Below are 13,113 nucleotides of genomic sequence, written 5' to 3' on the forward strand. Positions count from 1 at the left end.
TGTGCAGCAAATACATTGTACACAACTACTTATAAATCCAGGCTACTTGAACTGCGGCAGACTATTACAAACTATTTTTTGAGATCCAAGATATTTTGTTTGTGATTTAGTCACTGAAGTCACCCACACAGAATTTTAATATAGCTACATTACATTTACTCATGGACACATCAGGTCTTCTTCCACAAGCAAATTTATACATCATGTATATACTAATAACCTAAATATAGGGGTTCCTATTTTGATTGCTTGCCTTGTTTGTGGAATGTTCTTCCACTTCGTCTATATATATTATATGCAAAACATAAACACGCGAAAATTTAAATGCGTTAATTGGCGTACAGTGTTTCTTTGTATGGCTTCGTAACAATGGTATAAAGTGTGGGTTTTTAAGTAGTTTCAGAGACCTCCAGCTAGATTCGTATAAACCTGTAGAAGATGACCTTCGTGCTGTTCATATCATTGATTTTTCTTGTCAATGCACCTCTTGAGTGTCTTAGTGGAAAATATGACAATATGAATGATAGTATGAGTGTAGATGTAGATGCGTCTGGATCAGGATCAGGGAACGGCGTAACTCCTTCCCTAGAATGTGTCAATGCCCAACTAGCTGTTGCTGCCAACCAGCCATGTTTCAAAGCTGTGATGAGCGTTGCAGAGAAACTTCCTAACTACCAACTACCACTGAACAGTGACCTGCGAGAGTTCTGCACACCAAGCTGCAGAAAACTCAACCTTCAGCTCTCAGATGCATGTACAGTAAGATACTATTGTCTACTGTACTTATATTATTATTATTATTAGATTACATTAATTACTGTGCAACAGATTATATATGAACAGGTGTGCTACATTGTACGTAAATTATTCAGTACAAAAGTGATCAAGGGATGGGGCCGAGTTAATTAACCGAGAGGGGTAAAGTGTTATAATAGGCATTCCAGCTCAATTTTAAATTTTGGATTTTTTATATGCTCAATAGCCATTGACTGCCAATCTCAGAAATACTATGGAGTTGGCTTCTTTGGCATTCACAGTGCTTTGGCTAACTGAAAAGGGTAATTTTCTCCAGCTGAGGGCTACCTGTGGAAAATAGAATTATGAAGCCAACTAGTAGCCTGGACTATCTTGAAATTACAGCTGCTTCTAGTAGTGTGGTTCCTTATGGATTTGAACGTGACAGAGTGGATTAAAGCACCAAATTTGGTACAGTGATTCTTTAGGATGTATGAAGTGATATCAGAAGGGGCGTTACCATGAACTCATCCTGCACCCCTTTGTATGGACAGCTAATTTTGACAATCTGCAAAATTAAAATTCATTGCATTTACTATAATGAATAACTTTTTTTCCTAACCACATTCCCGAAGGTTAATAGTTCCTGTTTGTAAATGAATAGTCCATGACATCCCATAATAGCTTTATAAAATATTATATCTATACATTTGCACAATCCTATTTGCTAATGGAATGCGCATATATTGCTGTTCTGTTATTGAAATTCTTTAAAGAGTTGAAAAATCAGATAAAAGTGGGACCACTGTTTTGATTTTGTCATCTCTTTATAAAGAATTTCAATAACAGAACAGCAATGTATGCTTGTATACAAATGTACAGCTAGCTATAGCAAAATTCTGGCTATAGCTATCCGTACCATGTGCCCTAGTAATCAATTACTGAAACATTAAGTGGCCATGCTTCATTTTCAGCTATGTTCCACAGCGTTACAAATGAAGAACAGTACAAGAAGCATCTCTACATTCGATCCATTCGCTACAAGCAATAAACATAATAGTCAGGGAAACCATATCATGCTACCATGAATTGACATCTTGTGTAAAGAACTGGAACACAAAGGAGGGTAAAGGGAAGTCCATAATGTGTGTATTGTACGTACTGCAGTTGGCAAAACAGCTCATCTCAGGACAAAACTACGTCGAACAGTGAAGAAAAAGCCAAGTGGAGAAATCAAGCCCATAGCCTAATCCATTATCAAGTTATGTTTGGCTGGAGGCATCAGTTAGTTAGTTAATTATTTATTTATTTATTTATTCAGTCAATCAGCACAGAAATTTGTAGAAAGGGTTTAAGGTCACTCTGAAGACGTTTATGGGCTTGTCTATGCACTGCCAAGCTGGGCTGTTTTTAGGGTGATATTGTTGGACAAGAAAGCCCAATTTCAAACTACCATGATCCCTAATATACAGTAAAGTGCATGCTAAAAATAAGATTTCCAAATAATTATGGACAAACATCATATCGATTTTTATTCCCATAGGGGTTTGGATGGTGAAGCAATTCCAAGTTAAACGCACAATGTTATTTTGTGGCGAGGTTCTATTGGACATTAAAAATTTTTCAGATCTGTAGAAAGTAGCTAGAGCTGGCCACCACAATCATGCCAGCCAACTATACAGAGTTGAGCTAGGAATAACTGTCCAAAAAGTAACTGAGTTACAATAGTAACTAGTAATCATGCTTTAAAAGCCAGGACACTCTTCAATATCATACATGCTACAGTCACGTTAAGTATACACATTCTGTGTACTGTTCTTCATAGTTCAGCTTGTGTAACAGAAGACAGAACAATAGTTAAAACTGAGCTGAAATGGCCACAGAATTATTATTTTCAGGAAGTGAATTTCTTCCCTTGCTAGGGAATATCTGAGTATAATAGTCATAAAAACATGTTACAAAAATTAATAAACAAGCACTTGAAAGTAACTAGTAATGTAACTTCTAGTTGGGATAAGAGTAATAAGTAACTAGTAACTAGTTGAAGTTACTACCCCAACTCTGTATATACATATACCATCACTGCAGGTACAATAACAACATATATTTCTGATATTGGCATGAGTCTAAGTATTTGTGTGCTATTTGTAAACTAAAAGAGCCTGAACAACTCTTACAATATTGTACAAATAAACTAAGTAACCATTTTATAAGCTCTCTGTGCTGTAGGGGACAAGAAACAGAACTTCGTTGAAATCATCATTCTTTTAACTACCCTACCAGTATTAAAATTCTATGGCTGCATATTAACTGCTAACAGTAGCACCTGTTAACATAACCAGCACAGCCCAGGCAATTACTGCTGTCTCTATAAGGACATGTAGCTACAAAGGCATTTCACAAAAGGTAAAACACAGCTATATCCTGAGTGTTACGCTCCTTTGCGCCTTGTGGCGCTTATGAACTCCTGGTCTTACATGCAATCATCATGTAAATCTGACATTTTCCTGCATGGAGTGTTTTACCCTCAGACCCCACAAGTTTGGCATGTTTTTCGTAGTGTCAGATCAACTTTCACTTTGATCTGACATATATGGTTTCCTTTTATAAACTAGTATCATAAACAGCTTGAAGGTGATGATGAAATAAACTACTGAGCAGCAGTGAATATGAATGCATTAATTTTATAGCTGAAATGGTCAGCCATTGTTATCTGATCCAGTATATAGGTAATCAAACAGTGTTTGAGTGAACTGGCTTTTATTCTGTGTGCATATTACAAGTTTTTGAACAGGGCTGTAGGACTGGGTGTGCTACAGACCTTCAGCACTTGTGCTTTAAAGCCTTAATAAATAAAATAATGTCCATTTGGTTCCACACGGGGGTGCTTTGAGATAATAAGTCACTCTCTATAGGTTCCAGTAGATACAAATACATGAGAGAAAACATCCTGACTGTCTGGCCGACTCCTGTAAATGTTCGAGCATAAATCGGATGGCTGCAGGATCGCGGCTTCCCAGGACCAGTCATTGATTTTTTCTCCTTTCTGCAACTTCTCTAAAATACTTAATGTAACACCTTTAAACAGGCTGTAGGACCAGATGTCTTACAGACCTTCAGCACTTGTGCTGTGAGGCCTTAATAAACAAATAAGTAAATATTCAGAGTAGCTATTTATTGAGGTAGCTAAAATGCTAAATTGCCAAGTTTTGAACCATGAAAACTTGATCATGAGTACAAACTGCTAATATCTGATTTGAGTTTTATAGTACACAGGTGCATTTACTCCCCTTCCTTACTGCATCACAGTTACACTGTAATTTCATTTGTGACAGCATACCTGGATGTTTTGGGAGGAACTGTCTTCCTCAATGAATGCATTATGCAGCTTAGTAACTATTGCTAGTTTGAGGTTGTAAACTTGGGTGTATTTGTAAGTCATTTAACTATACAGCTATCATGAAGCTAAATTAGAGTTCCCATCTAGTTGGTTATGAATTGCTTGTTGCCTTTGTGCAGATTCTTGTACAGCTTATTTGTGCTGTATATTATTTCTTTCACTTTCAAGCTCCCAAATTTAACGTTTGTGTAAAGTGTTTCTGCTACTAGCTTGTAAACTAAATAACAAGAAGAGGGAAGTTACAGAAAGCCCCTGAAACCCCTGATGCCCCTGATGTCCCTGAAACCTGCACTTTTATTTGTAATATATTCACAATGTAATGTAACATGAATAATACACCTACTAGTTACTTAATGAAAAGTTGAGCTAAGTGAGCAACTTAAAGCCATCATGCAATTACCAGCATCAAATACTGTCTGGTTTGTTATTGCAAACACTATTAATTTTATCTTTTACAATACAGTCTGATGATGACGATGACGATGATATACCTATTATGATGTCATTTCCTTCATCACTGGACTTAGTATGTACTGTCAGAGGCAGTCAAAGTTGCTATTCGTATCTCTTACAGCAAGTTGTAAGTTACTATCAATGATTGTTAAATAATTTATCTGCTTTATTTAATTATAGAGTACACTTGTTCTGTGTGAAACTGTTAGACCATCTAGGTGTTCCTTAGCATGTAAAAGGGTAAGATTTGCCGCACAAACTGTTATTTCTACATGCTTCATATTGCACATCAATGTGGCATTGTAATTATATTTCCTTTTTACAGAACCTTCAAAAGTTTGTAAATATAGCTGGTTGTTGTGCTCGTCATCTGTTAGAATTTAGCCGGTGAGTAAACAAATAAGCAAGAGTTTATCATGAACATTTGATACAAGTAACTCTCACTTTTTAAATTTTGTTTTGTAGTTAATAACTGCATTCTCCTTTTTTAATGCTATGATATGACATGCACTGTAACAGTTACAAATTGATTTGATACACATGCTCAGATGTTTTGAGTGTATAGTTACACAGTATGTGATGTACATGTTATGGAGCTGCTTGCTATTTGTTTTTTTCTTCCTAACATTAGTCAATCTGGACTACTCCAACCAACTGTTATTCGGCTCTTCTCAGTTTGTCGCATAAATGAGCGCCAGCGTCAATCAGCCTGTCAAGTATGTACTAGTATAGTTGCATACATACGGCCTTCAAAAGTCTGGGTGCAAAAAGTTGTGAAATTAAAGATGGTGGCCAAGAAATGGTGCAATGATGTTAATGCTTGCCTAATAAATTTTAAGAATGCACAGCCATTATTAAAATTTATATCATTGCAGCCATTTCTTAGCCACCACTTTAATTTCACAACTTTTTTTCATCTATAGACTTTTGAAAGCCACACCATAGCTTGATTGTTTTGTGTGGATTTCAGTTCTTTTTGTACTCTTCAATAATCATCATTGTGTCTATAGATAAGAAGAAGTATGAGTAAAAACAAATCTCAAAGCCAGCCATAGGCTATATAGAGTTATAATTGTAATGCATCACTTTCATACCTCAGATCAAAGGAACCACCTGGGCTACATTCGCAATATAGCCCCGGCAGTTGGCAAGGTGCCTAGACTGTAGCCTGGACTACAACTGTGTAGCGACAATGGTCATTGGTATGCACGACTTGGATTTGGTCATGAAACCACTCACACAGAAAGCAGTTTGTTATCCTCACTACAATACGAGTTGAAAAACATTGGCCTACAGTGAGAACTACTGCTATAGCAAGTGTTTCCACATGTTTTTGAATACGGGCCACACCCACATTACTGATAACATGAAATTAGCACTCTACAAGAAAAAACTACTTTACAAGTAAGCTTGCCCATCTAGGCCTTTAGTAATTATTATTATGCCATAAATCATTTAATAGCACTGATTAAAACATTAAACTCAAGTAACCAAAATAGTCCAATTCCATGCAAGCTAAAGTGTTCATGGTATGGTAATGAATACTAATTTATTACATGTTGTGCAACATCTGGTGTCCTTTGAAAGGCCTTAAAATGTATTGAAACCTATGGGACTAAGACCTTTACACTTCATGGGAGCCCAAACCATACTGTTTATTCTTATTATAAGAACATACTTTTATAGCAGCCACTATACTACAACAATGACGTAAAAATTGGAAAGATACGCTGTGTTATGATCGAGAAATCAGCGATTTTGTGTCAAATGATAGTGATGTCTTAAGTTTTAAAGGCTGCATCTTTCCTAAAGCGAGGTATTTTTACTCTTGTAAGTATAGAGGATTGTTAAGCAGCAAAACATCCACTAAACCGACTGTAACAGGTGAAATAATCGCCTAGAATTGATAGAACCACAGTGATGAAAGATCGCCTATTTCTGTGATAAAATTTTGCATAGCATTGTTTCCAGCCTTGTAGAAACGTAGTAACAAAGTTTATCTCACTAAGTAGACTTTCTAGATGCTGAAAACAATGTCACTGGAGTCTTTAGCTAGGGTGCTAAGACCTTTTTTGTGAACTTTTGGATAAAAGCATGAAACTTGCCACATAGTTTGTATGTATCATAAAGGTTATTTTTTGATAGGGAACCACCTCAGATTTGATCTTTGGTGACCTTTACACCCAATTTAATGCTTTAAAATGGTCAGTTTTTCATCTGTCTCACCTATAAATGGTTCAAAATTTACAAACTTGGTGTCAAATTAATGCTCTTGCTCTGAAGAGTACACTAACATTTAAAGAAAGTCCATAGCTATTACTATTGCTAAGTTATAGCCATTTATAAGAGCAAAAAGTAGCCATATTTTCTCCCGCCCACGCACATCATGCAGTATGGTACTTATACATAGTGCAGATTTATATTTCCAACATAATTATTAGATACTGAGTTAGATATGTGATATCATTTACAATTGTAAGGTGGAACCTGTCATATAGTTACCACCTATGTTAAGAGACCACATTTCTATAAAAGTTAACTTCAAGACATAGAATGTACATTGTACAGTAAAACGCACTGCATACTTGTCTACATAAGATAGAACACTTGGCTAAAATAGTGCTAATGCCTATGGAATATAAAATAGCCAGTAGCTACACTTAAGCATGCAGTATATGTTTAGTTGTCACCCTGTAACAATGCCCCATTCTATGTGTATCCTTAAGTTGTATATACAGTATACCAAGCATTATGTTGGTGTGTTGTGATTGATAGTACAAGGAGCTAGCATTAAGTAGTGCTTACTAACCTGGTGCAATAAGATAGTAAAGGAATTGGTAGTGTATTTACAATAGCAGTATAAACACCACTAGCCAAACAGCATTATAATATCTGTGCATATTGATCACCCCTATTGACATTACACAGTAAACTGTACAAATAAGAATTAAGAAAACTACTAAGATACTACATTCCAGACAATGTTTTTTTAATGTACAACATAAATAGTCACACTACTTTAATTTTGGACAAATGTTTTGATTTTAAAACCTGCACCATGACCAGTACCTATATATGGTATGTATGAGCAATAAATCAATTTTACTTAGTTTAGTTGCCTGTGTAGAATTTTCCTATTATATATCAGTTACCGTATCACCAATTATTTTGCTGAAAAACTGTGTGGGGATGTTGGATTATCAAGCAATATCAAACAGACAAAGTCTTATTTCATTGGTGCAGCCGGCAAACGGTGTCAGATTACAGAGATATTCTGGATTAGATACAGGTGTTGAATTAGAGAGACTTCACAGTAATAGCTTTAAAAAATATAATAAGAACAATGCTTATAATATGATATGCACTAATATACTAAGTTGCTATTGTATAGGGTGGTTTCAATATTCTTCAGTGATCAAGACACACGGTAGTGTGTCGTGCGGCCCAAGAAGCCGGCGCGCCACACCGTGAGTATATTGACAGGAAGAACGAAAACGTCATTTTCACACCTTTGTATCTCGGTGATCACTTATCTGATTGGAACCAAATTTGCTACACAGTTGTCCGCCAGCCAAGGGAGTCTACATTCCAAATTTGAAGGAAATCGCTCCAGCCATTTCCGAGATACGAGCTGCCAAAGTTTCGTTTTTTTTTTCTTCGTTTTTTTTTTTCTTCTTCGTCTTTTCGCACACTTGCAAAAATTGCTATAACACGCAAACGCGTACTCCGATCGCCTTGAAATTTGGCACACAGAAAGGGAGAACAAAGGCGAAACCTAGCATCAAATTTGGTACAAATCCGATGAATGGTTCAGGAGTTATGACCGATTATTCGCGTAAAACAAGATCGATTTGTTGTCACGCCTACAGGGTAAACCGCTTCATGGAATGAGTTGAAAATTGCTATGTAGATGGAGTAACCATCGTAGGAGTGCCTTTTGGTGGTTTGAAAGGAATCGAGATAAAGACCACGGAGATATGACACAAAACCCAACCTGTGTCACAATTACGCGATCGATTTTTATGAATAAAAAAGTATTAGTTTTCACGCCTACTAGGCAAACCGCTTAGAGCAATGAGCTGAAAATCGGTGTATAGCTGGAATAATCTTCATAGAAAGTCCTTGCAGTAGTACAGAAGAATCGGATTACAAACCACTGAGTTATGATTCGAAAGCCAACTCCGTGTAGCAAATGCGAGATCGAGATACTCTAATAGAACAGTCACCCTAATAGAGCATTCGGCTAATTTATTATAGAATTTTATTACATCACAAGTTATTCTGTAGGGAGTTCAGCTGCAAACAGTTAATCTTATAGGCAGTTCAGCAAGAAGACAGTCACCATGTGGAGAGTTAAGCAAATATATCACTATAGAAATTCAGAACATTATTACAAGTCACCCTGAAGAAAGTTCAGCTATAAACAAGTCATGCACTGTGTAGAGAATTCAGCTACAATTAAGTCACTCTCTAGAGAATTCAGTTACACAGAATTCAGCTACACACAAGTCACTGTGGAGAGAGTTCAGCTACAAACAAATTACCCTTTAGAGTGATCAGCTACAAACAAAACACTTTGCAGGGTGTTCAGCTGCAACAAATCAACCTTTAGAACAATCAGCAATGAACAAATCAACACAAATCTACCTGTAGAGAGATCAGCTAGAAACAAATCACCCTGAAGAGAGTTCAGCTACAAAAAATCACCCTGTAGAGACATCAGCTAGAAACTAGACACAATGTAAGGAGTTCAGCTACAAGCAATCACCCTGTAGAGAGTTCAGCTGAAACAAATCAACCTACAGAGAGATCAGCTACAAACAAATCACCTTATAGAGAGTTCAGCTACAAACAGATTACCTGTAGAGAGATCGGCTTCAAACAAATCAACCTGCAGAGAGATCAGCTACACACAAATCAACTTGTAGAGAGATCAGCTACAAACAAATCACCCTGTAGAGAGATCAGCTAGAAACTACACACAATGTAAGGAGTTCAGCTACAAACAAATCACCCTGTAGAGAGATCAGCTACAAACTAGACACAAAGTAAGGAGTTCAGCTACAAGTAAATTACCCTGTAGAGAGTTCATCTACAAACAAATCAACCTGTAGAGCAATCAGCTAGAAACAAATCACCCTGAAGAGAGGTCAGCTACAAAAAATCACCCTGTAGAGAGATCAGTTAGAAACAAATCACCCTGAAGAGAGGTCAGCTACACAAAAATCACCCTGTAGAGAGATCAGCTAGATACAAATCACCCTGAAGAGAGGTCAGCTACAAACAAAACACTTTGCAGAGAATTCAGCTACAAACATATCAGCTTGTAGAGAGATCAGTTACACACAAATCAACCTGTAGAGAGATAAACTAGAAACAAATCACCCTGTAGAGAGTAGCTACAAGCAAAACACCCTGTAGAGAGTTCAGCAACAAAGAAACCACCATGTAGAGAGTTCAGCTGCAAACAAATCACCTTATAGAGAGTTCAGCTATAAACAAATCACCCTGTAGAGAGATCAGCTAGAAACTAGACACAATGTAAGGAGTTCAGCTACAAGCAAATCACCCTTTAGTGAGTTCAGCTACAAACAAATCAACCTGCAGTGAGATCACCTACAAAAAAGCACCTTGTACAGAGTTCAGCTACAAACAAATTACCCTGTAGAGAGATCGGCTACAAACAAATCAACCAGTAGAAAGATCAGCTACACACAAATCAACTTGTAGAGAGATCAGCTACAAACAAATCACCCTGTAGAGAGATCAGCTAGAAACTAGACACAATGTAAGGAGTTCAGCTACAAGTAAATCACCCTGTAGAGAGTTCAGCTAAAACAAATCAACCTGCAGAGAGATCAGCTACAAATAAATCACTTTACAGACAGTTCAGCTACAAACAAATTACCTTGTAGAGAGATCGGCTGCAAATTAATCAACCTGCAGAGAGATCAGCTACACACAAATCAACTTGTAGAGAGATCAGCTACAAACAAATCACCCTGTAGAGCGATCAGCTAGAAACTAGATACAATGCAAGGAGTTCAGCTACAAGCAAAATCACCTTTTAGTGAGTTCAGCTGCAAACAAATCAACCTGCAGTGAGATCACCCACAAAAACGCACTTGTACAGAGTTCAGTTACAAACAAATCACCCTGTAGAGAGATCAGGTAGAAGAATTCACCTTGTAGAGAGTTCAGCAACAAAGAAACCACCATGTAGAGAGTTCAGCTGCAAACAAATCACCCAGTAGAAAGATCAGCTAGAAGAAGTTACCTTGTAGAGAGTTCAGTTACAAAGAAACCATCGTATAGAGAGTTCAGCTACAAAGAAATTACCCCGTAGAGAGTTCAGCTAGAAGAAGTCACCTTGTAAAGAGTTCAGCTACAAAGAAAACATCATGTACAGAGTTTAGCTACAAAGAAACCACCTGTACAGAATTCAACTACAAACAAATTACCCTGTATAGAGATCAGCTAGAAGAAGTTACCTTGTAGATAGTTCAGCTACAACAATTCATCCTGTAAAAAGATCAGCTAGAAGAAGTCACCTTGTAGAGTGTTCATTTACAAAGAAACCATCATGTAGAGAATTCAGCTGCAAACAGATCACTCTGTAGAGAGTTCAGCTACAAAGAAACCGCCATGTAGAGAGTTCAGCCTCATACAAACCACCTTGTAGAGAATTCAACTACAACAAATCACCCTGTAGAGAAGAAATTACCATGTAGAGAGTTCAGCTACAAAGAAACCATCATGTAGGGAGTTCAGCTACAAGAAACCACCATGTAGAGAGTTTAGCTGCAAACAAATCACCTGTAGAGAGTTCAGCTAGAAACAAATCACACCTTAGAGAGATCAGCTGGACGAAGTCACCTTGTAGAGAGTTCAGCTACAAAGAAACCATCATGTAGAGAGTTCAGCTGCAAACAAATCACCCTGCAGATAGTTCAGCTACAAACAAATCACCCTGTAGAGAGTTCAGCTAGACGAAGTCACCTTATAGAGAGTTCAGCTACAAAGAAACCATCATGTAGAGAGTTCGGCTACAAAGATACCACCATGTAGAGAGTTTAGCTGCAAACAAACCACCTGTAGAGAGTTCAGCTAGAAACAAAATACCCTGTAGAGAGACCAGTTAGAAGAGGTTACCTTGTAGAGAGTTCAGCTACAAAGAAACCATCCTGTATATAGTTCAGCTACATTTCAAGTCACCCAGTAGAGAGATCAGCTGCAAAAAATATCCTGTGGGGAATAATGGGCATGTAATAAATATATGTATATAATTAATTTTGTATAATTACTAATAAAATCAAAAAATAATTGAAGTACTAAAATTCTTCTTTAAGTTCTTCTTCCTGTAGTAAAGAAAAAAACACATGGGTTAAAAAAGCCCCAAAGCCAGCCATAGGCCGGCTTTGCAGTATACAATACAAAAAGAAGTGATATCTAATCAAAAACAGCCAAGCTGTAAAAAAAGGTGCGGCCCCCAAAAAGGCCATGGTGAAAAAAGATGTGAAATCCAAGGTGGCGGCCAAGAAATGGCTGTGATGGTAGGTTAATGGTTACATTTTAATAACGACAATTCAGGTGAATTTTGTGCCGCTTGGCAGTATACAATACAAAAAGAAGTGATATCTAATCAAAAACAGCCAAGCTGTAAAAAAAGGTGCGGCCCCCAAAAAGGCCATGGTGAAAAAAGATGTGAAATCCAAGGTGGCGGCCAAGAAATGGCTGTGATGGTAGGTTAATGGTTACATTTTAATAACGACAATTCAGGTGAATTTTGTGCCGCTTGGCAGTATACAATACAAAAAGAAGTGATATCTAATCAAAAACAGCCAAGCTGTAAAAAAAGGTGCGGCCCCCAAAAAGGCCATGGTGAAAAAAGATGTGAAATCCAAGGTGGCGGCCAAGAAATGGCTGTGATGGTAGGTTAATGGTTACATTTTAATAACGACAATTCAGGTGAATTTTGTGCCGCTTGGCCTTGGCACCAAATTCACCTGAATTGTTGTTATTAAAATGTAACCATTAACCTACCATCACAGCCATTTCTTGGCCGCCACCTTGGATTTCACATCTTTTTTCACCATGGCCTTTTTGGGGGCCGCACCTTTTTTTACAGCTTGGCTGTTTTTGATTAGATAGATACTAAACATTAGTGATCTAAAGCTGAAAAGCTGTCTGTCTATCTGTCTTTCTCCAACGCCCGTAACTCGACAACCAAAGCATGTATCGACACGGGACTTTAACAAAATTAAGCGCTAATCATCTGGCAACTCCAAGTTTGTTGTTACAAACCGCTATGTACTTCCTTTCGTTCTCTATAAAGCATTGAAGGTGTTGGTGTAGAGGAAAGCTTGAGCTACATTCCTGTCAAAACCACAAACAAACAGCCAAAGCGTTACCGCATAGAACTGTTAACCCAGAGGTCCCAGGTTCAATTCCTGCCCATGACAATTTTTTTTTCTTCTCAGTGCCACCTTTTCGTGACACACTTTTTCATGTGTCAGCTATTGACG

At 37.4% G+C, this 13,113-nt stretch overlaps 1 protein-coding gene across 2 annotated transcripts in view; it reads left to right on the plus strand.

The window, feature by feature from the left end:
* The first annotated feature begins 387 nt into the window (after positions 1-387).
* The window catches only part of LOC136251911 (uncharacterized), a 33,846-nt gene continuing 21,120 nt past the window's right edge, over positions 388-13,113 (plus strand). For both annotated transcript variants that reach the window (XM_066044303.1, XM_066044305.1), the window contains exons 1-5: positions 388-759; positions 4,599-4,715; positions 4,769-4,828; positions 4,914-4,975; positions 5,220-5,304. In XM_066044303.1, the coding sequence (XP_065900375.1) occupies positions 439-759; positions 4,599-4,715; positions 4,769-4,828; positions 4,914-4,975; positions 5,220-5,304 (645 nt within the window). In that variant the 5' untranslated portion in view covers positions 388-438. The remainder of the gene's footprint in view (positions 760-4,598; positions 4,716-4,768; positions 4,829-4,913; positions 4,976-5,219; positions 5,305-13,113) is intronic.

This window comes from Dysidea avara, chromosome 3, assembly GCF_963678975.1.
Source record: "Dysidea avara chromosome 3, odDysAvar1.4, whole genome shotgun sequence".
NCBI lineage: Eukaryota > Metazoa > Porifera > Demospongiae > Dictyoceratida > Dysideidae > Dysidea > Dysidea avara.